Below are 26,626 nucleotides of genomic sequence, written 5' to 3'. Positions count from 1 at the left end.
AACTTTCTTTCTCCCGGGGTCCCCAGCAGTTTGGTTTTTAAATTGCCCAGCAAACGTGGAGCCCTTACCAATTTGGGAAGGACACCGCTACTCTGGTGAGAAGCCGGGCACTGCCAGCAGGGCGAGCGGGAGGCGCGGGGCGAGAGAATGGCAGGCGTGGCCAGCCAGGAGGCCGCGCCCCCTTCCCAGAGTGCCTCGCAGCCGCTCTCCGCGAGCTTCCTTTCCACCCAGGCCGGCCGGCCTCGGAAGGGGTTCCCGCCATGGACGGGCTCCGGGCCAGCACCGGGCTGCTGAGGCGCGGGAGGTTGAGACGCCGGCGCCAGTCGCAGCCACACAGCGGGTCGGTGCTGGCCCTGCCCCTAAGGCCCAGGAAGATCCGAAGGCAGCTAAGGAGAAGCGTGGCATCCCGCATGGCCGCACTGAGGGCCCAGACGCTGCCCAGCGAGGACTCGGAGGACTCGAGGGTAGAGTCGACGGTAGACGGTCAGGGGGACCCGCTGCCTGGTGGGGCGGCGGCCATCCCCGATGCGGCCCGGCGAGAGCCGTATGGCCACCTGGGGCCTGCAGAGCTGCTGGAGGCCTCGCCCGCGGCTCGCTCCCTCCAAACCCCTCGTTCCCTGGCGGAGGCGCAAAACCCCCCCGCTCGCCTGGTGGAGGCGCAAACCCCGCCGGCCCGCCCGGTGGAGGCGCCCGCCCTGCCCACGCGCCTGGTGCCGGCTTCCGCGCCGCCCGCGCGCCTGGTGGACTTGCCCGCCGCGCCCGCCCGCGTGGTGGAAAACTCGGCCCTTCTGTGCAATGCCCAGCACTTGGCGGCCGCCCCGCCGTCCGCAGCCCCCGCCATGCTGTCCGGGCCACAGGTGGACAGCACGGGCGGGGAGCTGGCCTGGGACTCCCCGCTGCAGCGCGTCCTGGCCGAGCTGAACCGCATCCCCAGCAGCCGGCGGCGGGCGGCGCGCCTCTTCGAGTGGCTCATCTCGCCCATGCCGCCGGACCACTTCTACCGGCGCCTGTGGGAGCGGGAAGCAGTGCTGGTGCGGCGGCAGGACCCCGCCTACTACCAGGGGCTTTTCTCCACCGCAGACCTGGACTCCATGCTGCGCCACGAGGACGTGCAGTTCGGGCAGCACCTGGACGCTGCTCGCTACGTCAACGGGCGGCGCGAGACCCTGAACCCTCCCGGCCGCGCGCTGCCCGCCGCCGCCTGGTCCCTGTACCAGGCCGGCTGCTCCCTGCGCCTCCTCTGCCCGCAGGCCTTCTCGACCACCGTGTGGCAGTTCTTGGCTGTGCTCCAGGAGCAGTTTGGCAGCATGGCAGGCTCCAACATTTACCTCACGCCCCCCAACTCGCAGGGCTTTGCCCCCCACTACGACGACATCGAGGCTTTTGTGCTGCAGCTGGAAGGTAGGAAGCTCTGGCGCGTATACCGCCCGCGGGTCCCGACGGAGGAGCTGGCGCTGACCTCCAGCCCCAACTTCAGCCAGGACGACCTCGGGGAGCCAGTGCTGCAGACCGTACTGGAACCCGGAGATTTGCTCTATTTTCCTCGAGGCTTCATTCACCAAGCCGAATGCCAGGATGGCGTGCACTCCCTGCACCTCACCTTGTCCACGTACCAGCGCAATACCTGGGGCGACTTCCTGGAGGCCGTACTGCCTCTGGCAGTGCAGGCTGCCATGGAAGAAAATGTAGAGTTCCGAAGGGGTCTCCCGCGAGACTTCATGGATTACATGGGGGCCCAGCACTCGGATTCTAAGGATCCACGAAGAACGGCTTTCATGGAGAAGGTGCGAGTCCTGGTTGCCCGCTTGGGACACTTTGCCCCTGTCGATGCTGTGGCTGACCAGCGAGCCAAAGACTTCATCCACGACTCTCTGCCCCCTGTGCTGACTGATAGGGAGAGGGCGCTCAGTGTTTACGGGCTCCCAATTCGCTGGGAGGCTGGCGAACCTGTGAACGTGGGGGCCCAGTTGACAACAGAAACGGAAGTGCACATGCTTCAGGATGGGATAGCCCGGCTGGTGGGGGAGGGAGGCCATTTGTTTCTCTATTACACAGTGGAGAACTCCCGTGTTTATCATCTGGAGGAGCCCAAGTGCTTGGAGATATACCCTCAGCAAGCTGATGCCATGGAACTCTTGCTCCGCTCCTACCCAGAGTTTGTAAGAGTAGGGGACCTGCCCTGCGACACTGTGGAGGACCAGCTTTCCTTGGCAACCATGTTATATGACAAGGGGCTGCTGCTCACCAAGATGCCTCTAACCTGAACTAGTTCCTGGTTGATTGCTGGAAGCAAGACAGTGGTGATTCTCTCTTAACCACCATTACCACCTTTTGCGGGGAATGGGGGAGTGGTGGGGGGGGGGGACTCAGGTACTTCCTTTGAGAACCGTTTACCTTTAGGACTGCTTACATTTACCTTTAAGACTGCTTTAATGTCACACGTTTCAGACGGTTTTCTAGGAATCAACACTTCACCTAGGCACAAAAGTAAAAGCAGAAGTTGGAGGTGGAAAAAAGGAGCTCTTTCGGCAGAAGTAACTTTGATCCTCATCATTTCAGAGCACGGGCCTCATCACCGCCCCCAGGCGCCAGTGTGCTGTGTAGCGCCTGCTGTGTCATTCTTCTTGAGACATTAGATATTTTTATTTGGAATTTGCATCCTTCATTTGAGTTCTCTTTCCTCAGTTTGGGGGGAGGGTTGGGGCTAGTATCCTGTTTGTGACTGTGAGTTTGTGTGAATGTTAGAAAAGTTATTAAAGTGCCAAAGACTGTTTCTAGATTTTTTTTTTTTTTTAAGACTAGATTATTATGTGACGTGGTTTGAAGGAATTGGGTGGGGGGGAGATAGGGAAAGTCTATAATGGCTGAGGTGAAAGGTAACTTGGGGTGGGTTGTAGGATTGGGGCCAATTCTATAACTTGAGGGGTAATTTATTTTAATCATGCTGCTTGAATCCCAAACAGCACAATTCTGTTGGAAAAGTTAAGAGTGAATTGTGGTTTTGCTCAGTGCTTGCTAGCATCAGTAGCTGGCATTGCTCCCAAAGGGGCAGCATGTCACCTACTTGTGCCTCAGTCAATCAACTGGTAGCAAGCTGGTCATGAAGGAAGGCTAGTGTTCAAGTTACTTTCCACTCTCATTTTTTTTCTGGCAGTTGGAAGAATCTTCCCCAAACCTGGCAAGTGAATATTCTCATGGTTGGTGGAAGAGAGCCTGGTGTACCAGAGCGAGCCCTGGACTTGGAACCAGAAGACCTGGGTTTGGGGTGGTGGCTGGTGGGCAGCTGACTGAATGATCTTAGGCTGCTGCTACGCCTGGCCACACAGATTTTGTAAGTACATTTTGGTACAGCTTGGTATCTGCACTTCATTTAGGTTATGTCTGGAACTTTAAGATCCTATCACCGTAACTGACAGGTGCAGTTACATAAGGTGGAGAACTTCATGAAGTTTTTGTTTTTTTAACGGATGTACATAAAGTGATAGCTCTCTCTCCAACCCCTCTTTCCAGAGGTAACTGCTATTAAAAGTTTAACTTACAAGGCTTTGTTTGGATGCTTAATCAAATGTAACAGTTTTTGTTCTGTTTTCCTAACCTCTCATTTTTTTTTACCTAACTTTTAAATCCGTTTAATTAGAACTACCTCATTCTTTTCTCTTTTTTTTTTTTTTTTTTTTAAGGGACAAAACAGCAAATAATAAAAGCCAGACAGCAGGCAGGAAAAAAAAAATAAAAGGACTGAGAGGATGGTGGCCAAAAATGAAAGGTAGCAGCCTTTCCTGACTCATCCTACAGGGCTAGAAACTAAACTCCCCAGATCCCAGAAGAGGCTTTTAAAGGAGTCAAGGTGTATAACTCACCCTGTGGAAACCTACCATGAAAAGTTTCTTGTAGAAAAGTACGGAGTTTGAGTGGTTTTTGCCCCTCCTTGGGTTGCAAGTAAACACGTTTTGTTTCTTCCTTCATTTTTCCTATGACCCTCTCCATCTTGAATATTTTCTGGGTCAGCAAATCCTTTTGGCTTAGTGTTTGAATCTAGATTAGAAGAAATGATGTTGAAAAAAATAACTGTATTAGGCTGCAAATCATCAGAAACCATTAATAAAGTAACTTATTGCATTGTGCTTATTGGCATTAGGTGGTACAGTCCCTCAGCATTCTTCTGATGTTGGTTGCACATTTTTTAGACCTGTGAATGAAAAATCTATTTTAGCTTTTTGGGCATGATGAAAGGAACTTGCTAAGAAATGCTTGATTGGTGTGAAGCTGGTTTTGTGAATTACATGAAGAAAGAATCTTACATTTTTAAAGTCTTTGTCCCTCTATTTCTTCAACTCATCTAACAACTTTGAAAAATTAGAACTACCTGTTCAGCTAGAGCATTCCTTTGGCAAAAACCCAGTTTAGGGATTAAGGAAAGTTAAAAGGTAAAAATCAAGGGTGCCAGCTCCAGTCTTAGTCTTAGTCTTAGTCTTAGACTTCTCTAAGTCAACTTGTAAAAAAGAACAACTTGGGTTTAGTTGATGGCAGGGAGAAAATGGGAAGGGAAGGAAGAATAAGTATTTCAGAACCAATAGCCCATTTTGAGGGTTACTTGAGAGGGCTGGTAGGATTATTGTTTTTACTTTGTCTTTATAAGGATTTTATAATCTGATTTTTGCATAACTGTTTTGTATCTTCAGAAAATACAGTACCTGTGTGGTTGTAGAAAGTATTTCTGTGATGGAGAAAAGGGTATGAGGAACTCTGAGAGTTCTGAATTTTCTCTTGAAAACATAGCTTGCACTTAACTTACCCTGTTCCTGATCTTCTGAAGCATTTCTTGGTTTCCTACATTTTTTAAGTTGAGTATCTTCATTGCCTGATGAATTTCCCTGAAAGATAAAAGGAACTTCTTAGATCATTCTTATCCTTTTTTTTTTTTTAAATTTAGGAAGTTGGGGGTGGAAGGGCAGAGGGAGAGGGAGAGAGAATTCTAAGCAGGCTCCACACCTAGCATGGAGCCTGACCCAGGGATTGAACTCACGACCCTGAGATCGTGACCTGACCTGAAATCAAGAGTCAGATGCTTAACCAGTTGAGCCGCCCAGGTGCCCCAGATTATTCTTACTCTTTTTCTTTTCTTCTTTAAAGATTTACTTACTTTTTGAGAGAGAGAGAGAAAAGGTGAGCTGGGGATGGGGCAGGGCGGGGATGCCACAAAGGGAGAAGCTGACTCCTCACCGAGCAGAGAGCCTGATATGGGACTTGATCCCAGGACCCCGGGATCATGACCTGAGCCAAACACAGACACTTAACCACCTGAGCTGCCCAGGTGCCCAGATTGTTCTTATTCATTTAAAAAAATAAAAAGGGTGGAAAATAGAGAAGTAGGAATCAATCAAGAATCCTAAATTCCAATCCTTTTTTTTTTTTTTTTTTTTTTTATTTATTTATTTGACAGAGAGAGAGATCACAAGTAGGCAGAGAGGCAGGCAGAGAGAGAGGAGGAAGCAGGCTCCCTGCGGAGCAGAGAGCCTGATGCGGGGCTCGATCCCAGGACCCTGAGATCATGACCTGAGCCGAAGGCAGCGGCTTAATCCACTGAGCCACCCAGGCGCCCCCTAAATTCCAATCCTAACTGTGGTTTTGCTTAGCTTTATCTGCAAAAATGGTACGAGGTTTAGCTTATAAGGATGTTGTGTAGTTTTTAAGGCGATACATTTGAAGATACTAATGGTACCATTTATTGAACACTCATGGTGGATACTAAACATATCATTTCTTTAATCATCACCACAGACCCATAAGGCAGATGATTATTTGCATTTGATATCTGAAAAAATGAGCTCAGAATGTTTAAGTAACTTACCCATGTTTACATAACTATTGTATGCCTGATCTGGGATTCAAATTCTGGTCTTTTTAACTCTAAAGCCTGTCATCACAGTAAGCACTTGAAAAATGTTAGCTGAGTAAATGAATTATTTAAAGCCACCTGGGATGGAGAACAGCTATGTGGATGACATGATCTGACTTTCCATTTAATTTAGGCTAGTTTTTCTGTTACCCACTTAGGTGGGTGGGTGAATGGCACAGGTGAGCCTGTGCTTTTACAGCCATTAGGCACCCTGGAAAGGCAGGGATGTATTCTGTTAACAAGGATGGGACAGTCGGCAGTACAAGAGGTCATGGCAGGAATCAGGTTTAGAGCTTACTTTAGAACAGCCTCATGGTTCTCTAGGAGCAGCACATCTAGGAACGTGTCCCTGACCCGGTCCCCTTGAAGATCGAGGGCTAGGATGCTACGGCAAGCTTCTAGTCGTACACCTGGTGACTCTTCATAATGGATGGCCCAGAGCAGGTGGTCTTTCAGCTGGGGACTCACTTGGCCAATGTGACCCAAAGCTGCAGAGATTAGAGGGCAGCAAGTTCCACTGTCACTTAGGATGGAGTTGGCTATATCCTAACATCCATAAATGGCCTTATTAACAAATAACAGTGATAATATGTAGATAGCTGCCTGCTAAATTAAGTATAGCAAATATTGAACTACTTTGTTAGTACCTTCTCTTTTGGATGACAGTTAATTATCATTAGAATTTTAGGGATGGCTTAGAGTAGGAAGTCTCCAAAGGATTCCTGTGGGGATGAGGAGGGAGGACCCATCCCATCCTTGCCCATTAGGATGTGAGAATATACTAATTATTTATGTAGGGATGAGATATGGGGCGGATAACTCAGAAGACTAGCCTAGTCCAGGCAATACAATGGGGAAAGGAGACATAATTACTTAACAGGTTTACCTAAAGCAAAGATAGCCAATGAGAAGGAATGTCAAAAATCCTTAAAAAGAAACTCTAGGAAAGTGTGACGACAGGGTTTTAAGTCGCCAGCAGTCTTGAATCTGGTCTTTTACAGAGTCCTATAGTTGAAACCTCCAGAGCAAGTGTATCCAATTGTGGATACCTACTTAGAACTTAGTACTAATTCTGTTGGTGGGGACTGTCTTGTTAGCCCTTCTTCTTAACAGGTTGACATAAACCTAGACTCAGGATCCTTAAAGAGAATTAAAAGGAAATAATCTTCAATTTCTCAGGCAAGAACTTCTGAGAAGGTGTAACCGTCTCTACCCCTATATTCTACCCCCTTCCTAGAGAGAGTCTGGGATTTATACCAGTACGTGGGAAGGTGTTTGAGGTTGGAAAGCTGGTGCCACACCCATACTACCTTGAATAGCAAATGCCTTGATTTTCCAGTAAGGATCCCTCTGTATCAGATTCAAAAGGCAGTCCAGGACCTGGGATGAATAAAAGAGCAGTGTTGAGTGGAGAGGATCAGAGCAAGAATGAACCAGAGACATGGACCCATCTTATCTCTAAAATGTGCTATCACTGAAAAATGGGCTTCTATCAGTTCTAGTGACGAATGAGTCGGAAGCTGAAGTGCTAGCCTGCACACATGGTGTATTAGCCAAATTATCTCCTGTCTTGGATTGACTTTCCTCAGCCCACAGTTCTGTGGTTACACAGGCTTCTTTAGAACGCCTGCAATCAGATTTTCCCCTAATAACTAGGGATTACAAGTCCATTCACTGGAGTCGATCCTAAAGCCTGTAACTGAGATGAGAACAGGATTCAAGGATGTGCTCTAGAGTTAAATCTGGGCTAGCTGGGAGCTGAATGTGGTCCTAACTGACTCACTGATGTGGCCAATCTACCCCTCACCTTCCTGGTTCTGATCTTTCATTTGAGGTGTCCACAGAACAGTGCGTGTAGTATTCCCAACAAGGGAAGCTCAGGATGATGCCCTCTTCAGGTTAATCAGGTGAATGGCGATGTGTTTCTCTGACTCACCATCTTATCGCGGATCTGCAGGGCGCCTGCTGCCAAACAGGCTGCCCGCCGAACTGCCATGAAGTCGTCAGAGAAGCAGTTCAGGAAGCTTGGGAGAAGCCTGGCAGTCATGAGCTGGAGCCCACCAATCAGGGAGAGAGCTTCCACACGCTCCTGGAAATTTCCTTGACTCAGCTTGACTCTGGAAGGCACAAGCGCTTTTATTTTGCCTCCTTGAACTTTTGGCATTCCCACCACCACCACGAATGCCCTCAAGATAAAACCCAACCTCTGTCAGCTCTCCATTATCCATTCCCACCCTTTCCTAGTCAGCCTTATGCCATGAGCTTAAGTTTCACGGGGGAAAGATCTCAACTGTCTTACTTTAACCCCCATTACTAGCATATGCTGGGCACTAAACTGTGTTGAATGGCTTGGTAAAGGAAACTTCCGTGTACCTCTTGCTCAGTCAAGTTCTCTTCACTGTCCTCCCCTGTGCCACCCTCATTTTTATATTCATATTTGGCTCCCAGCCTGGAATGTCTCTCCTCTCTGCCTATGTAGTCTGATCCATCCTCCATGAAAGTTGACCTTACAGAGCATTATAATCAGAATCATGTTGTACTTTTGAACTCTCAAACATCCCAAACAGTGCTTAACACCTAATGGGCACTCTGATTCTTTCCTTAGCCACATTGTTAGTGTCTATAGAAACTGGTAATTTTTTATTTATAAAATAATCCTGCAGTGGGACCCAGTACGATGCTGAACATATGAAGCAGCTCAACAGATGCCAGCCGGCCGGATCCCTGAACACTTACGAATAGAAAAGTTGCACTGGGTTCATGTTAACTAGGTCTTACCTAATGGTGTTGTACACCTCTTTCCCAAATTTCATTCGCCCCACAGCTTGGGCAGCTGCATGTCTTACTTCCTTATTCCAGTCACTCAGCATCATCTGGATCAACTTATGTTTCAAATCCTATAAATGGGAGTAATAATTAGCTGCCATTTATTGGATGCTGGTTTTGTGCTTGGTACTGTACCTGGTGTTTTTACCCATCACTTAATCCTCCCAGACAATCCAATGAAGCAGAATACCATTTATACGTGACAAAATGGAGGCTTAGGTTTACTTGGCCATGGTTAACCTGTTTCTGCTAGAGTCAGGACTCAAGGCCCAGTCTGTTTTCTTTTTTTTTTTTTTTTTTTAAGATTTTATTTATTTATTTGACAGAGAGAGATCACAAGTAGGCAGAGAAGCAGGCAGAGAGAGAGAGAGAGGGAAGCAGGCTCCCTGCCTAGCAGCCCAATGCGGGACTCGATCCCAGGACCCTGAGATCATGACCTGAGCCGAAGGCAGCAGCTTAATCCACTGAGCCACCCAGGCGCCCGGCCCAGTCTGTTTTCTAAGCTGATGCTTAACACTGCTATATTATGTCAGAACCAGCTTTCTCTGTCCTTGAGGGACATTTGATGGTTATGCACTAGTAGGGTGATACTTGTCCCAGTTTGCCTGGGACTTTACTGGGTTTAGTACTAAGAGGCCTATGTCCTGGACAAACCTGGACAGTGGGCCACCCTGTATATTAATACTTCATTCGGAAGGGATGAGACCAAGATTACTGCAGTGGTGGTTCATGATTGTGTCAACGTGCCCAAGCTATTCTCCCTGCTTGAAACATCTCTTCCACCTCAACGTGGTGGAATGTCTCCCTCCTGCTTGAGGATTTCTCTCAGACAATATTTTTGCATCCCCAATGCTGGCATAGTGCCAAGCGTGTAGACTGGGGTCAGACACTGCTTACTGAATGAGTGAAGGACTGACGGACATAGTGCTTTTCTTTCATTCCAGCAACCTGACGTGCAGTTCTCACCTTTGCTACGTCAGTCCCCTGCCTGCTCTGCATGTCTTTTTACTTTCAGTTGGCAATCCTGAGTGATAGGTGCTAAGGAGGTGAGTGTGCAAATGAGTCAGGTGTTGTTGTTAAAATGCAGATTTTGACTGAGTGAGGCTGAGGGGAGATTCTGCCCTTCTCACAACCTCTCAGGTGTGGCCTGTGCTGCTGGTCAGGACTTCAGACGAAGGGTCCATGGCAACTGGGGCAGAATTAACCCAGACTAAAACATCTTCCGATGATAATACCAAATGACCAGATTTTGTGCTTCCCACTCAAAATGTGACGGTCTAAGGGTGGAGGGTCTTAACTTCTCAGGGGAATGGTGGTGTTCTGGGACATTTTGGAGGTGCTGAGTGTTATAAAGAAAAGATACAGTGGCACATGGGAAGAAGGGGAAACCCCCATTTGGGACAGCTGAAGATGAATAAAAAATAATGGGAAGAAACAGGTCAGGTGAAAGCTCCAATGACGGTCAGGGTTTCCTCCCCCTGGCGGTCCCTCTTCACTTCCGTCCAAGTCTTAAACAGCTGTCCCACACACTCCTTCCCCAGCTTTGATAGGCTCAGCCTACACTGATGTCTCTGAAAAACTGTGAGTGCACTGTACGTTTATCACTTGTTCTTGGGTCATTTGTGTTTGTTGTCATTCCAACTATAGTGTCAGTCTTTTTAAAGTAGGGACTGTGTTTTATACCTTCTCTATGTGCTGAACACTCAGCGCCAACATAGACACTGGTATGGCTGGGTTGTCGGGTAGTTTAAGTAAGTGCTTCTCAAACTCTCTGGTGAAGGACCAGTTTTGGCAGGGGCGGGAGGGTAAGGAAGGTCACTGGCTGGTATTTATATGGTACATTCACGTTAAGGCAATGCCAAAGTACTATAAGAGTTTCTGAATTTTCCTAGGGTTTTTTGCTTATTTCATTGTGAGTGAGTTACAACTGTTGCTAAGAAGCAAGTGCCTTGAGTCTGAAAGACATGTTGGCATATAAAGATAATCCTGGGTTAGGACTAAGGTAGCAAGGTAGAGATAAAGATCTGCTCAGTAAGAATGGGATGCTAGGGGCACCTGGGTGGCTCAGTGGGTTAAAGCCTCTGCCTTCGGCTCAGGTCATGATCCCAGGGTCCTGGGATCGAACCCCACATCGGGCTCTCTGCTCGGCGGGGGGCCTGCTTCCCCCACCCACCCACGCCCACCTGCTTGTGATCTCTGTCTGTCAAATAAATAAATAAATCTTAAAAAAAAAAAAAAAAGGAATGGGATACTAAATAGCAACAAAAAGTGGAAGGGCTCCCCAGCCTCATTTTGCTTCGACTTTCTGTCCTGAAAACACAGAAGGCTTACCAGACTGACGTTCCCGCCGATCTGTGAGAGAACCCGGCAGGCTATGATCCGGTCCCTCCACTGGTAACTGTTCAGCTCCACAGCCAGCAGGGTGTGTATCAGGGTCTGAGGAATGGAAGACTTAGGTGGATATTCTTGGTAACTTTTAGAGATGCTGGAGCCTGAAGAAGTGTCAGATCCTAACATGGCATTCAGCCTAATTAATGTCACAAGTACATGAGGTGCCCATCCCTAGCGAAGGAAAGAGTGGGTTTACAAGATACGGGGCACTCTTCTTTCTGAGCCAACTGACTTTGGCATCCTAAATCAGGGAACGATATACAGATTTAGCAACCCGAACAGAAAACTCCTGGGGCCTTCTGTTTAACTATCTTTACTCCTGAGATGATTTGTATATGCCTCAATCTCTGTGAGTTTCACATTTCTACTGAAAGTAACCTCACTGGTAGGTCTGTGCAGTTTTCAATGGTAAACTTGTGGCAGAAGCAAATTCTACATATCAGAACTTGTCCTGCATACACAGAAGCCATCTGCAGCCTACTTTTCTCACCTTTGTCTCAGGTGGCTGGTGTCCCTTTTTACCTGTATTACCTCTCTACCCCAATCCACCCACACACTTAGTCCAGTCTTTTAACTAGACTTACTTAACTTACTTAACTAGACTGACTGACTTACCCAAGCCACCTGCATTTCCAATTCCTTACTTGAACTGACCTCAGACTCAAGTGTTCCCCATGACTTGGTTTCTCCTCTGACCTGTAATGAATACATACTGTCTTCTCACTGAGATGGCTCAGGAGCGTACAGCACTGCTGCTCGGTGTCTTCATTCTTCTTGTTAAACAGCTGCTGGAAGATCCTCTTAATCACGGGGTATGTGACATCACCTTCCAGAGCCAAGCACTGAGCTGCAGCCCAGCTGTCCACACTGTTACCTGTTGGGTGGGGTGAGAAACAGCTGTCTGTTCTCCCTGCAGAGAGAACAGCCTCAGGGTTGGTACCCAAGGCTGTTACCTGCCTGGTATCTTACTCCCCTGTGCCCCACTTAGTATAGAAGTCAAAGCCAATGGATCGTATCAAGGTTTTAGATATAGACTGAAAACCTTAACCTGAAAAGTTAAACCCTAAAAGGCTCTTGCTGGGTAACAGCAGTAGGCCATAAGGGCCAAATAACTTTGCGTGAACAGAGTCATGGTGTCCAGACAAATAGGTCTATGAAACACTTAGCCACCCAGGTACGACTAGGTGGCAGGGAACCTCTTTTGTAAAAGTATCTAGGAAGCAGTATCTCTGAATGTTCATGAACAGAAACCCCAAAACCTCAATACAGTAGCCCTCACAGAGCAGGACACTGCAGAAGAAAGGATTAGGAGAAGCTGATAGTGAGATCAGTGAGATAGTGAGCTGATAGTGCGATATGGGATAGAGTCCTGTCTCTACCCCATACTCGCAGGTCAGAAGTGGCAGGGAGTTACTCACCCTTCGAAAGGACACGATGCATGACGTCCCGGGCAAGGGGATTATGTGACTGTATGGCATATTGGCATAGTGCCGCTGCCATCCGCACATTGGCATTTTGGTCCCAAAGAGCAGCCTCCAGGGCGGGCTGTAGAACCTCTGGCAAGACCTGGACAGATGGGGCTTTCCCAGTCTCCTTGTCTATGATCAAAAGAGAACCAGGTAAGAGGGTGATAGCCCCTTTGATTTTCACCAAAACAGTTTCTTCCCCCTAGCTGCACAGTGGTCGACCTCAATCTCCTGGTGCTTCCTGCTAGTTAATAGAGTTTGGCTGAGCCCCTGCAATCGGTGGGCATTTCTGGCTCCCTTCTGTCGTTGTCCCTCCTTGTCTATGATCAAAAGAGAACCAGGTAAGAGGGTGATAGCCCCTTTGATTTTCACCAAAACAGTTTCTTCCCCCTAGCTGCACAGTGGTCGACCTCAATCTTCCTGGTGCTTCCTGCTAGTTAATAGAGTTTGGCTGAGCCCCTGCAATCGGTGGGCATTTCTGGCTCCCTTCTGTGCTGGGTATGCCTGCTCCCAGTCCTTGATCATGTGGCCTCTGGAGAGCTGGATTCAAGCCACCGAAGGTTTCCAGCTAGACTCTGGTGACCTTCCCTATTAGTTTCAATGATGAAAATCAACCTATTTACTATATGTTTTTGTATTTTTACTTTGCCATTTATGGTGTTTTCATATTCATTGTCTCATTCAGTCTGGCAGCAGCTTGTTGAAGTAGGCAAGGCAGGTATAAACTGCGGAGCTCATCTGAAATATGTCATTTCAGGAGTCTTTTTAGATTGAAACAGGCCCACATGACTCACAGACCACACAAAGCACGTCTTCTGAAGGATCTAGGATAGGAGAGCAGTTGGCCAATAGGGCCTCAGGCATTCCTTCTGGCCAGAGTTCTCAAGGCACTCTGGACAGCATTCCACAGAGCCTTCCGGGGACATATGCTGTGTTCTCAGGAGTGAGCATGTCTTACAACAAGTCGAGAGTTCCAATCCCAGGGCCCACAAAGGGCCTGCCTATCAGAAGCCACGCATTCATGGAAGCCCAAGTGATGGCGCCTCCTTAAGGCATTTGTTTCACTGATAGTTTTCCCAGTCCAGATGTGATGTGTCAGAGTTCATGTTTACCATAAGCAATGTTGCCTATAAAGATCAGGGCAACACGCAGACATTTTAACTAAAGCTCAAATTCTCAGGTAGAAGGGGAAGGGGTCTGTTAACCTTTTGTCCACAATTATCCTCATTTTAGAGATAAGGAATTTGAAGCTCAAATAGGCTAACTGACTTCCCAAGAAGTGGCAGAGCTGGATCTGTGACTAAGCTTTTAGGATTTCTGATCTTATCGTCATTGTGGGCGGCTATGCCATTTGTTAACAATAGGTTAGATGGGAATAGGTGTATTTTAGGAGAATAAGTAGAAGTCAAATGAGTATTTCAAAAAGGAATGAGTAAGATAGTTTTCTTTGGGAAGGTATGGGGAAGAAACAAGACAAAGGTTAAAATCTGGACACCTCGGACGTCTGAAAGGGATCACACAAAGGCATAATTCTGGGAGCAGAAAAAGTGTTCTTTGTATGTATATGGAAGATTGGGGATAAGAGTATAATATCTGTGGCTGCCTATTGGTTTTCTCTGTGCCAGGTACTGCAAACGTATCATTCATTTAATACCCAAGGAAATAAGCAGTTATAATAAAAAAATGCATAGTGTGGGGGTTACCTGGCTGGCTCAATTGAAACAGCCTGTAACTCTTGATTTTGGGGTCGTGAGTTCAAGCCCCATGTTGAGCCTAGAGCTTATGAAAAAAAGAAAAAAATGCATATGTGTGGAAGCATATAGAGGAACAATGACCCAAGTCTGGGTGGTGGGGCAGGGCAAACTCAGGAAATGATAGCTGAAAATTAAAGGACAAATATAGAAGTTAATCAGGTTAAAAAGAAATGAAGAGTTTTCTGGCAGATGGGGCAGCAAATTCAGAAACTTGTACCAAAAATGCCGATATCTGGAACTCAGTAGCTAGGAAATAAATGAAACTTTAAAAACATGACAATTTTGTAGAAGTAAAATTAGTCCCCGCCATTTAGAAGGGTTCCCTGTCTGGCAGGAATGGCAGAAAAGTAAACAGACAGTTAAGATAAAATGATACATATTAGGACAGAATATTATTAGACTGCTACCAGCAACAGAGAGGAAAAAGCCCTAGCCCAGGTTTCCCATAAAAGGTATCTGAGGGCATCTGAGAAATAAGTAAGCCAGTTGGTTTTATGTCCTCTCAATAGCACTTGATTATTTCCAGCATTTGGGTCCCCTGTCTTGTTAAACTGTCTCCTCAGATTACAGGTCTGGCTCTTGTAGATGGGAAATTTTCCTTTTTAACTACTTATTGCTAGTAAAGAAAAAAGCTATTGACTTTTCCAAAAGATTAAAGACCATTGGAAAGAATGGCTAAGTCCTTAATTCATTTCTAAAACTAGCAAAAACTGAAACTTAAAAAACTACTCATTTCACTTGTAAATGTAGTAAACCATTCTAAAATATCAATAAATCAAACCCAGTGGAGTAACGAAAGAATAATTTATCATGATCTGTTAGAGTCTAAGATTTTAACAGCAGAAATTCACACCCACAAATTAAAGGAGAGAAAATAGGAAATGGCTGGTAATATTCAACACTCATTTCTATAATAAACAGAAAATCCTACACGTATGTTGACATATTATTTCCAAAAGCATCGAGAAAGATGTGAAATGCCAAACAACGTTGGTTGCCCTGGGGAGTAGCATGGGGTGGGACTGGGAATTTGGGGGGAAGGGAATTACCTCTTATATTCCTCTGTTGACTGATGAATGAATACACAAAGAGGGAAGCAAAATCAGAATCTGTTGGTCATTTGGTTATGAGAAGAGGAAGCTTTTGTCCAGGATGACTCCCAGGGCCCTGGCTCCAAAACTAGGTGGACTATGGGGCTGTTGATTGAGGTTTGGAACTTGGGGAGGGGGTCTACAGTGAGGGTGTCTGTCTTGGGTTTCAGATGTGCTGTCAAAAGAAGGGCTAAAATAGAGTCGGGAGGGGAAAGTATATGTACACACACAAACTATATATAATTTGGGTCTATTACAAACAGGATCTCTGAGTGGAACCGTGCGAGCTTCCTTGAAGCTGCTGAGCAAACAGAAGGTAATGAAATGTAGTGCCAAAGGCACTGGACCCGAAGTCAGGAATTTAAATTTCATCTCTTACTGATAAGCTGTGTATATTCAGGCCAGTCTCTGGGCCTTGGTTTTGTTTGTAAAATGATCTCAGATAAGCCCAAAGGTTCACACCAGTTCTCATTGTCTATGGCTGTGTGAGTTGCCTGTATTCTCAAGCAGTTAAGTTCTGGCTCTCACTTGAGTCCCCCCAGCTGGTGGCAATCCGGGGCTGTTCTAAAGCAGCTGTAGCACATGTGATGATGGCTTGGATCCGAGTGTCGTCATGCACGTCCAGCAAGCCCCGCAGCAGGCCCTCTACTGTCGCATGGTGCCACTCGATGACTTATGCCACAAGGAGGGAAAGGAGAAGAAAACCATCTGGTTAGGGTTAGATAGGCCCCTTCCTCCTAGCACAATTCAAGCACAACATTAGCTCAGAAGAATAAAGGGCCCCCGGGATATAGGGAAGTTAATTTCTCTGACGATCCAAAGCTGCTACAAGCTCCCCGGCCCCATCCGGTCTTATATTGTCTCCCTTTGCTTAAATAACTCTTCATTGTTACCATCTGGAAAATAAAAGGGTGATAACACAGTGATTAAGGGTACTTTGTTATCAAACCCACCTGATTTGGAATCACAATTATTAGCTGTGTGACCTTGGACAAGTTACTTAACCTCTCTGAGGTTAATATTGCTCACATAAAATGGGAATGGTAGTAAAACCTACCACATTGAGTTACTCTGAGTATTAAATGAGTTAACGGGACAAAATATTTAACAAAATGCCAGGCAAGATACTAAGGACTCAACTGTTATGATTGTGGTTATCGTTAGATTGCCTCTGAGGTCTCTTCCATCTGGCTTTCAAGATCTACCTCATTTTATTACTAACTTCTCTCTCTGTAGGTATAAGCTTTCATTTCAGAGTTCCTGCTGGTAGTTTTACTCAGGAAATCTGTCAGCCCTTTTATCTTTACGTGATCCGGTACGTGTGATGGATCGGCTCTCTCCTGCACTAATTAAACTAGTCTCGAGTTCTGTAAGCCAGCAGTCCTAAGTCCTCAGACCTTAGAGCTGTAACCAGTCCTTGCCAGGCCCTTACTCTGCCCCAGGCACTCCACCTTCTACTCCCACATTGCCAAAGGCAGAGTGGATATCTGAGAATCCCAACTCCACATGTGAATTTTGGAGAGGCGTTGTTTCTACCACAGCCAACTACAGTTTCTCTGGATCACTACACTTCCATTGCTTGGGCGGCATATTTCATCCTTCCCTTCATGCGTCATTTACTGAGCATAAAGTTTCAGAGGCTGTAAGACAAAGAGTCCCTGGCTGTGAAGAGTCCTCAGTGTAGTGAGTGTACACAGATTACTGAGGTACAACCCACCCATGCAGAAAGCCTCCAGAAATAGGTCAACTATCATTGTGTGAAAGGCTCTTCTCTAGTGACAACGTTGAGGAGCGAACTAGATCTGCATGTTTTCACAAGAGAGGGATGAATTTTCATAGACTGAAAAACATGAGGCCAAGGTGAGACCCTCCTCCCTCAAACGTTTACTGATATCTCCAGACCCACCGCTGCCCCTTCACTTACTCAGAGCCCAGGCAGTCTTCCATTCCTGCAGCATCCTCCACAGGACCGCGAGTTCCCAAGTCACATCCTCCTTGAATGATTCTTTCTGCTTCCTCAGTTTCCTGGTCATAACGGAAACATCCTCCTCGCCCACCTGGAGCAGCGGATCTTTGACTGGAGTGGGCAAAGCTGTCCAGCGCAGGGCTCCTTTCACAGGCCTGTAGACTGTGCAATATGGCAGTGTGAGGTTGTCTTGCCCCACTGCCCGAGGCCCTGTGTTCCAAGCTAGCATGACATCCTGACCAACACCAAGGTGGAACAAACTCTTGAGAACAAACTTGCCCATGATTATGCCGGGAACTAAGTACAAGTCCTATAGGGAGTTAGGAAAAGTCCTGATGACAGACGTGATAAAGGCATGTTGGAGGGTGGATTTAGATATATATAAACCTTTTTATACATTTAATCTTTAAGAACAAAATTTGTTTATATATAAAAAGGTTTTGCTTAAAGTTCAGTTATCTGCCGTATTGCAATTTAGAGTGTAATTGTCCATTCCTAGTTTATTAGGGTTTTATCTTTTTTTTAAGTTTATGTATTTATTGTAGTGCCTGGATGACTCAGTTAGGTGGATGACTCTTGATTTTGGCTCAGGTCATGATCTCAGGGTCCTGGGGTCAAGCCCCATGCCAGACGCACACTCAGCAGGGAGTCACTTGAGGATTCTCTCTCCCTCTGCCCTTCCCTCTGCTCATGCGTGCATGCACGATGTCTCTCTCAAATCTTTTTTTTTTAAACTTTATTTATTTGTACTTAATCTCTACAGGTAACACAGGGCTCGAACTCAGAGTCCCGTGTTCTGACTGAGCCAGCCAGGTGCTGACTTTTTTATGTTTCTTTTTAATGTTTTTAATTTGGGAGGAGGAATGCTGCTACAAACTGCTAAGTTTGAGAGATTTTAGCATCTCTTGAGTTTTCCCTCATTATGACAATAGCTGAAAATTTGAGGACAGAAGAATGTATTATAAAAATATAGTTGTTATATAAAAACCAGTTACAGCTATGTTTCTAGACTTTGTGATCTCCCTGGTGTCAGATTCAGAAGACTCTTCCTCAGAGCAGTTGTGTGGGGAAGGCAAAAATATAAAAACATTTCCAGATTGCCAAGTTCATGATCTGTGGCATTGCTTATCTGTCTCATGCTCTGATCTGTCACTGCCGAGGTTTGTGTCCCTTCCACGATTTCATTCTAACATTTTAGGTTTGTTCTAAATCCACTCCTTCCTTTGAGCAAGCAAGGCAAAACCATTTCTTTCTCCTAATGTAAAAAGAGTCTTGTGAGACTCCAGGGCAGTTTAGCTCAGATGCCATACAGAGCATACCCTCCGAATGGTCCTCCCCCAGCTCGGTCGTGCTGGGGAAGCCCCGTCACCCTGTTGAGGGCTGGCTTCCTTTGCGGTAGGAGGTATGAGCTGGGGAGGCAGAACCACCTCCAGACAGGTGAGCTCCCAGTGAGTCAATAATACTATGATACTCCCCCACTTCTCTCCTCTCAGCCTGCTTGAAATCCCTCCCACAGAAGGGAGAAGTAGCTGGATGAGTCTAGTCCCTTTCCTCCTACATCCCCCCACTCAGGGAGTTAAAAAGGATGTGGTGAGAAAGCCTTGAATCTCCGGTATTTAACCTGTGTGGGAATAAACATGCACATCTGCCAACATTAATTTTACTTCCGGTCCTTTGAGTTATAGGCAGGTATAAACACATCCACTAACCACATTCCACATCAAAAGTCCTCTGGAGGGAGCACACAGACAGCCTTTTGGCTTCCTATGGGATAAAAGGCACAGTATCCCTTGCTGGCAGAAACAAATGGTGCCTTTCTCTTTGGACCATAAGACCTGTGCTCACTACAGAAGAACTGGAATGATCTGGGTATACTAGAGAGTTTTATATCACAACTTGTGGGAAAATTAAGGTTATACAGTAAGAAGTACACTTTGTATCTTGAGAATTTTGATCATTTTAAAGAAATCATCATCTAAGTTTTCAATTCAATCAAAATGGAGAGTAAAAAAAACAACCTCATCTCCTAACTTCAAAATTTTTCCTTTTTTTTTTTTTTAGATTTAATTTATTTATTTGACAGACGGAGATCACAAGTAGGCAGAGAGGCAGGTGGGGGGGGTGGAGCAGGCTCCCCGCTGAGCAGAGAACCCGATGCAGGGTTTCATCCCAGGACCCTGAGATCATGACCTGAGCCAAAGGCAGAAGCTTAACCCACTGAGCCATCCAAGTGCCCCCCAAATTTTTCCTTTAGGTTCTTTCATACCTAGTATTTCCTAGATGAGAATTATAAGGTGTGTCTATGTTACTATTCTGACTTCTCCCAGATCAATTTCAAATACTTATTTTTTTAAAGAGTATTTGAGAGAGACAGAGAACATGAGCAGGGGGGAGGAACAGAGGGAGAGGGAGAAGCAGACTCCCCACTGAGCAGGGAGCCCAACAGGGGGCTCTATCCCAGAACCCTGAGATCAGACCTGAGCTGAAGTCAGACACTGAACTGACCGAGCCACCCAGGTGCCCCTATTTATTACTATTTTTTAAATAGGCTCCACATCCAACGTGGGGTGTGAACTCCCAACCCTGAGATTAAGAATCACATACTCCCACCAAATGAGCCAGCCAGGGTCCCCAATTTCAAATACTATTTAAAAAAGGAAGTTTGGGGAGCGCCTGGATGGCTCAGTGGGCTAAAGCCTCTGTCTTCGGCTCAGGTCATGATCCCAGGGTCCTGGGATCGAGCCCTGCATCGGGCTCTCTGCTCGGCAGGGAGCCTGCCTCCCCCTCTCTGTGTCTGCCTCTCTGCCTACTTGTGATTTCTGTCTGTCAAATAAATAAAATCTTAAAGAAAAAAAAAAAGGAAGTTTGGGAAAGATTCTACAGCTTCTGTTCATCAAATGTTCTATGTTCTGGGGAAAAGAGGGCAGACATCTAGCACAGTAGGGGAAAAGTGTGAAGCCAGTGAGACAGGTGGTGAGGCATCTGAATTCAGCAGGGGGATTTGTTTTTTATAACAGCTGTGAGGTAGAATTCACATACTATAAAATTCATCCTTTTAAAATGTATACAATTCGGGGCACCTGGGTGGCTCAGTGGGTTAAGCCGCTGCCTTCGGCTCAGGTCATGATCTCAGGGTCCTGGGATCGAGTCCCGCATCGGGCTCTCTGCTCAGCAGGGAGCCTGCTTCCTTCTCTCTCTCTCTCTGCCTGCCTCTCTGCCTACTTGTGATCTCTCTCTGTCAAATAAATAAATAAAATCTTAAAAAAAAAAAAAAAAAAATAAAATGTATACAATTCAGTGGTTTTAGTATATTCACAGAGTTGTACCACTATCACAGTGTCTAATTTTAGGATTTTTACAAAGGTTTTATTTGTTTATTTGACAGAGAGAGAGATGGAGAGAGAGCAAGAATGACCAGGGTAGCAGCAGGCAGGGGGAGAACCAGGCTCCCTGCTGAGCAGGAAGCCGGCCTCGAGGCTCAATCCCAGGACCCTGAGATCATGACTGGAGGAGCCTAAGGCAGATGCTTAATGACTGAGCCACCCAGGCACCCATAATTTTAGGATATTTTTATCACCCCAAAAAGAAACCCTGTGCCGATTCCTCCCTTTCCTTAGCAACTGCTGGTCAACTTTCTGTCTTTGTGGATTTGCTATTCTCAGAGGGGAGGGTGTACACAATACAGCTGCCATGGGGGAACGTAGTATACTAGTAATAATTCCTTGAGTTTGAGCACTTAATAGTTTATAAAATTCATTCACAAAGTCACCTAAGTACCAATAAATATCACAGAATCAGTAAGTATTTCCAAAGTGCCTTACTGTAGGAATGATTAGCCTCTCAGCTCTAAGGAAGCAGGGGAAGCCCTAGAAGGTGACTTGCCTAGACTCCATCTAAGGCTTTGTGGGGTGCTTTCCACTAGGACCATTAGTTTCTGTACACGAAGGGGCCCACCAGAACAGTGACACTGCAAAGAAAAGTCATGGGATGTGGAAGCATAGTCTCTTGGAGGAGGGGCACTTTTTGTTTCATAAGCTCATTTCTTGGCCAACTGCCTTCCCTCCATCTCTCTCTCTTACGGAATTAAGCATGATATGCTTATGAAACAGAAATCTAGAACAGAGGCAGGTATGGGCCTGAGAATGGAATGGGAACGTAGAACGAGCCCAAAGGGACAAGGCAGAGTGCTGGATCGAAGGTTTGATGTACTTTCCCTGGAAGCATGGGAAGAAGATGGGACCTGCCTCATTGGTAATTACTGGCCCTAAAGCTCTTGGTTAAAACTAAGTTTGATCTGATTTCAACTGAATGGATCTTCCACAAAGGCTCTTCCTAGTTACAATTAGTGTTTTATAATTTTATGAGATGATTTTTAATTAGTAGGAAGGGACTCCCCTACATATGGTGATACCCAGGGTATAAAACAGGGTCCTTAAAGGAATAGCCCCATTTTCAGGGCACCTGGGAAGCTCAGTCCCTAAGTGTGGGGACTGTTGATTTCCACTTAGGTCATGATCTTAGGGTCGTGAGATTGAGCCCTACTTGGGGCTCCGTGCTCAGCAGGGAGTCTGCTTGAGATCCTCTCCCTCTCCCTCTGCCCCTTCCCCTGGCCTGTGCATATGCTCACGTACGCTCTCTCTCTCTAAAATAAATATATTTTTTAAAGATTTTATTTATTTATTTGACAGGGAGATCACAAGTAGGCAGAGAGAGAGGGGGAAGCAGGCTCCCTGCTGAGCAGAGAGTCCAATGCGGGGCTCGATCCCAGGACCCTGAGATCATGACCTGAGTTGAAGGCAGAGGCTTAACCCACTGAGCCACCCAGGTGCCCCTCTAAAATAAATCTTTTAAAAAAAAGTGCATTTTTATCATCACCCCATTACCCACTTCCTGCTTACGTGCTTCAGGAACTGGCTGGGAAGTCCACCTTTCTGGGGTTTCAGGGAAGACTTTAGATAGCTGCTTCTTGTAGCAGTTGAGGTTTTCCAAGAAAATATGGTCTCTCTTCCCACCAATCTGGTGGATGATCCGGACTTGATCTGTGAACAGATAAAGAAATAAGGACTCTCTGCTACCACCCTCCTTCCTCTCTTGCTGAGTTTTCAGTCACCAGGATCACACCCCATTTCCTTCTGCCTTAATTTTCAGCCCCAAAGACTCATGATTCCCATGATGTGGGGGCATCCTTTGAAGGTGACTGTTGCTTGGAAATAGGAGCTCGTGGTCTCACAGAGGCTTGGAAGCCAAGGCAGAACCTGTCTTAACTTACAGGTATTGTTCCCTATGAAAAGCTAAGTCCCAATTAAGGAGTATCTTAATTCATTTCTTATCAGTCCTAAATAACTTCATCTGAATAATTCTGTTAAATACTTTAAGAAGACTTTCAGTTGACAGTTGAACAAGATGGGGGCGAGGAAGAATAAACAGCTTGGAACGTGCAGACCTAGATCACAATTCTTGGAAGCACAGGCATCGAAAAGATAACAAGATGGAAGGGGAAGGTAGTGGACATTTATTGAGCATTGAGCAAGAAGCATTATAGATGCTTTCATTTCTATTCTTTACTTGAAATGGCTTTTTTTTGTTTTGAAGATTTTATTTATTTGAGAGAGGGAGAGAGAGAGAGAGCATGAGCAAGAAGGAGGGAGGAAGGGAGAAGAAGGGTTCCTGCGAGCAGGGAGCTTGATGTGGGGCTTGATCCCAGGACCCTGAGATCATGACATGAGCTGAAGGCAGATGCTTAACTGACTGAGCCACCCAGGCTTTAAGAGCATTTTTATTAGTATCGTTTTACAAAGGAGGCTCAGAGGGATTATATAACTTGCTAAAGTTAGTAGGAAGGGGCTAATCCAGGATCCTCTGGACTCCAAAGCCCATGATTTTCTTCTAACATAGCACCTCAATGGATTATCTCAAAGGGAGAGAAAGGAGAAGAGCAGAGAAGTCGTAGTTGTTCTCCAAGCCAAATCTTGTTTGCTTTACAACCCCACATTCCACACGGTTGTGGAATAACCTCCTTAGTAAGATAAAGGGATAGAGAAAGGTGTGGGGGTGGGGGTGGAGGCAGACAGATTCCCCCACCAGATACTGCCTATCCCCTGCCAAGACAACCCTTCTGTGCTAGTCACGAGGGGATGTTGGTCTTCTAGGGCCTCTTACCCACACCCGAGACTCTTTCATTCCCCATACTGCCTTCCACCTCCCTGCACCATGTCCACCTCAGCCCCCAGCACCGAACCCCAGCTCAATTACCAAAGTAGACCTCCTGTTCGAAGGTGTTGTCTGTGGAGTAAGCAAACTTCCCAGCTCGAGGATTCACCTGCCGGAAGCGGCTCTCCTTTGGGGGCTGAGAGATGTTCTTCTTTCTTTTGATATCCTCAGCAGTCTCATTGGTGCCAGGGACAGTTCCAGCTGTCTGCACTTGCGGCAAGTAATTGGGCAATCTTAGCAGGAGAGGGAGAGGGAGAAAAAGGAAAGACAGGAGATGGACCTGCTGCCTTCTAACAGACCCATAGCTCACTCCTCTTTAAGCTCACCTCATGTACCCATGAGCATCTAGAAACGTTTAACTAGTGGCCTTGCTCCGCAAAGTGCCAAATGAATATTCAGGCCCGCCAGAAGGGCCTGTGTGTAGCCTCCTTCCTCCTCCTCTAACAGAGCCACTCCTGCAGCCATGGGGCAGCATGGTAAAGAGGTCAGGGTCCCAGCAGTCTCTTTTTTAACATCTTGCCCTTAGAGGTTGCACAGACTTGGGGAAGGGAACAAGTTCCTACATTACTTCACCTCATCGTGTGTGTGTTAATGTCTGTCCACCCCAGTGAACAAATCGTAAGTTCCTTAAAGGGTCTGTGTCTCTCATTTACGTTGTATTCCCAGCACTTTGCAGAGTACCTGACAAGGAGTAGGAAGGCAGTTTATGTTTGTCCAGTAAGTGAATAAATAAATGGATTCCCTCAAGCTATAAGTGAGAAGGAAGCAATCTGAGAAACACACAGCCATCAGCCCTCGGGCTGTTCAGTTCTCTGTCTAGCTGCCAGTCAGTTTTGGAGTCAGTGACACAAAGTGACACAAAGGAGTCGGCTCCTTATTCAAAGTGACACAAAACCAAACCTCAGAGCCTCCAGGTCTCTGCTTTCTCACTCTTAATATGGATACATTTCTGAGAGCACTCAGATAGCAATAGTTCAGTCTTCTAGGAAAGGCCAAGAACCAATCCCTTTAAAGGCAGTGGTTCTCAACTAGGAGTGATTTTGGTCCCTTCAGGGGACACGTGTCAATGTGTGGAGACATCCTTGGTTGTCACAACTGGAGAGTGCTGCTGGCATCCAGTGGGGTACTACTAAACATCCTACAAGGTACAAGACAGCCCCCCACAACAAAGGCTCCTCCAATCCAGGAGGTCAGCAGGAGCTAGGTTGAGAACCTGACTTTAAGGAGATCACAGAGAACAGGTTGGCAGTGGAGAGCACAAGAGGTTGGTGGGGCAGTGTGTTCTGAAATAAGGAATGTGAACCAACCCAGTCCTTGAAGGGAACCCAAGGATTCTCAAACGGGTGCCTGAGGCCCCAGCCGGTGTACCTATAATAAACAGAAAGCAGCAGCTCCGGCTTCTCTGGCTCCGAGGTGGGCAGGATAACACCTTCATCCTCAAATTCTGCTATTTCTTCTTCCTCCAGCTGTTTCAGTAGCTCCAGGTCGCTGGAGGAAGTAAGCTCATCCCGGATGTGGCTCCAGTCGTATTGCTGGTGCAAAAAGCTCTGCCACTTGCTGGGGGATGCCCCAGGCCTCAGAGGACGTCTGCTCTGGATCCATCGGGCGGTGCGCTTGTTCAGCTTTTCCAGCACGATGGCTTCCCAGGCTCTGGCCTCCTTCTCGGGAGGGGGCAGCCAGGGTTCCCTCTCCTCCAGGTTCATGTTCAGAGAAAGTGATGGGCCTGCCATGTCTGGATCCCTGAAGGGATGAGGGATGAGAGGGCGAGATTTTTCCCAGCCCACATTTGCTGGCTTGGACTCCTTCGGCTGCTTCTTTTTTTTTAGTATATGTGCTGCCGAAGCGAGCACCTTCGGCTGCTTCTTAAGGTTGGCAGACCTTTCTGTCTTCACAGCCTGGGAGGTGACCCTTGCCGAGGGACCTGAAGAACGTGAGGACTTGAAGCCAGTGGGTTTCTCACACCGGTCCCTGCTGATCGGGGGAGGCTGGATGATGTGGCCTGCCTTGTAGAGATGGTCGAAGTTGTACTGGCTGTAAGGGGTGCTGGGAAGCCCTCGCTGCCATACTACCTCCTGAGAGAAGGTAAGGTTTGTAGCGGCCTTTTTCAAATATTGGTTCTTGAGGTATGTGCACCGATGTGGGCTAAAGTGGAACACTGGAGGCACGCTGGACATGGAAGCACACTCCTCGTGTCCTGGTTTTGAGTGGTGAAAATTCATGCCCCATCCCAGCCGTGGGGGAAGTGACTGATGGAAATGGGGGGAAAGAAGGGTCTTTCCCTGTTGGGTTCTAGTCATTGTTTCCCAGCAAAAGCTTCCTTCCACACTTTCCTGGTACAGATGCAGGCTTGGAGGCGTGACCAGATCCTGTTGAGGGGATGGGAGGAATGGGTGAGAGCTCTAGGTCAGTAGAAATCAGCAGCCCATAGCAGCACAGAAAAGAAATGGGAAGACAGATGGAGGAGCGTGGGGTTGGGGGAGTGGGGAGAAGCCATGTGAGTTAGAAGGACAAAAGAAAGAAATGGTTCAACATTCTAAATATTCTTTGTATCAGCCCCTTGCTTCCAATTCTCCCTTTTGTCCCCAAAGTTCAGCCCCTCCTCTTCTTATGAGGGATTAGATTACTGCTTTACAGCAGTATCCATACGTCTAATTTTTCCTCAAATGTCACTTTCTGTGTGTTTAAAGAGCTTATAGCATAAAGTTCAAACAATCAGCCTGGCATTCAGTGTTTTTTATGAGTGTAACCCCAGTTTATGACCTTCTCTGGTCATAACCTCTGGAGTCTCTGAGCTCATCTCTGCGTATTCCTCCCTCTACACGGTGGAGCTCCCTTTTGTGCCCTCTTTCCTCCACATTGGACAAATTCTATCCATTCTTCTAGGCCTAGGTTAGTTCCTACCTGCTCCAGAACTTTTTCCTTCTTTTTTCCCCCAGAAGTTTTTCTTGACCTCTCCAGGCCTCCATGTCCCACACAAATTTATAAATCACTCCTAGTCTGTACCAGTTTGTTTGTTTAATTCC

At 46.7% G+C, this 26,626-nt stretch overlaps 2 protein-coding genes across 2 annotated transcripts in view; one reads left to right on the top strand and one right to left on the bottom strand.

The window, feature by feature from the left end:
* Positions 1-26,626, bottom strand: part of HEATR4 (HEAT repeat containing 4) — a 47,655-nt gene that overhangs the window by 11,226 nt on the left and 9,803 nt on the right. Inside the window, exons 2-16 of the mRNA XM_046008609.1 lie at positions 24,972-25,969; positions 23,646-23,836; positions 22,292-22,432; positions 17,352-17,555; positions 15,956-16,099; positions 12,535-12,714; positions 11,830-11,990; positions 11,057-11,161; positions 8,678-8,796; positions 7,836-8,016; positions 7,210-7,279; positions 6,198-6,387; positions 4,796-4,874; positions 3,876-4,035; positions 2,417-2,475 (exon numbers count right to left, since the gene is read on the bottom strand). Coding sequence (XP_045864565.1) covers positions 2,417-2,475; positions 3,876-4,035; positions 4,796-4,874; positions 6,198-6,387; positions 7,210-7,279; positions 7,836-8,016; positions 8,678-8,796; positions 11,057-11,161; positions 11,830-11,990; positions 12,535-12,714; positions 15,956-16,099; positions 17,352-17,555; positions 22,292-22,432; positions 23,646-23,836; positions 24,972-25,900 — 2,913 coding nt within the window. The 5' untranslated portion in view covers positions 25,901-25,969. The remainder of the gene's footprint in view (positions 1-2,416; positions 2,476-3,875; positions 4,036-4,795; positions 4,875-6,197; positions 6,388-7,209; positions 7,280-7,835; positions 8,017-8,677; positions 8,797-11,056; positions 11,162-11,829; positions 11,991-12,534; positions 12,715-15,955; positions 16,100-17,351; positions 17,556-22,291; positions 22,433-23,645; positions 23,837-24,971; positions 25,970-26,626) is intronic.
* Positions 201-2,773, top strand: RIOX1 (ribosomal oxygenase 1). The gene has a single exon (XM_046008611.1). The coding sequence runs from the start codon at positions 261-263 to the stop codon at positions 2,262-2,264; it is 2,004 nt and encodes a 667-aa protein (XP_045864567.1). The 5' UTR covers positions 201-260; the 3' UTR covers positions 2,265-2,773.

The sequence above is a fragment of the Meles meles genome, chromosome 6 (assembly GCF_922984935.1).
Source record: "Meles meles chromosome 6, mMelMel3.1 paternal haplotype, whole genome shotgun sequence".
Classification (NCBI taxonomy): Eukaryota; Metazoa; Chordata; class Mammalia; order Carnivora; family Mustelidae; genus Meles; species Meles meles.
This window is presented reverse-complemented; position numbering and strand designations above follow the sequence as displayed.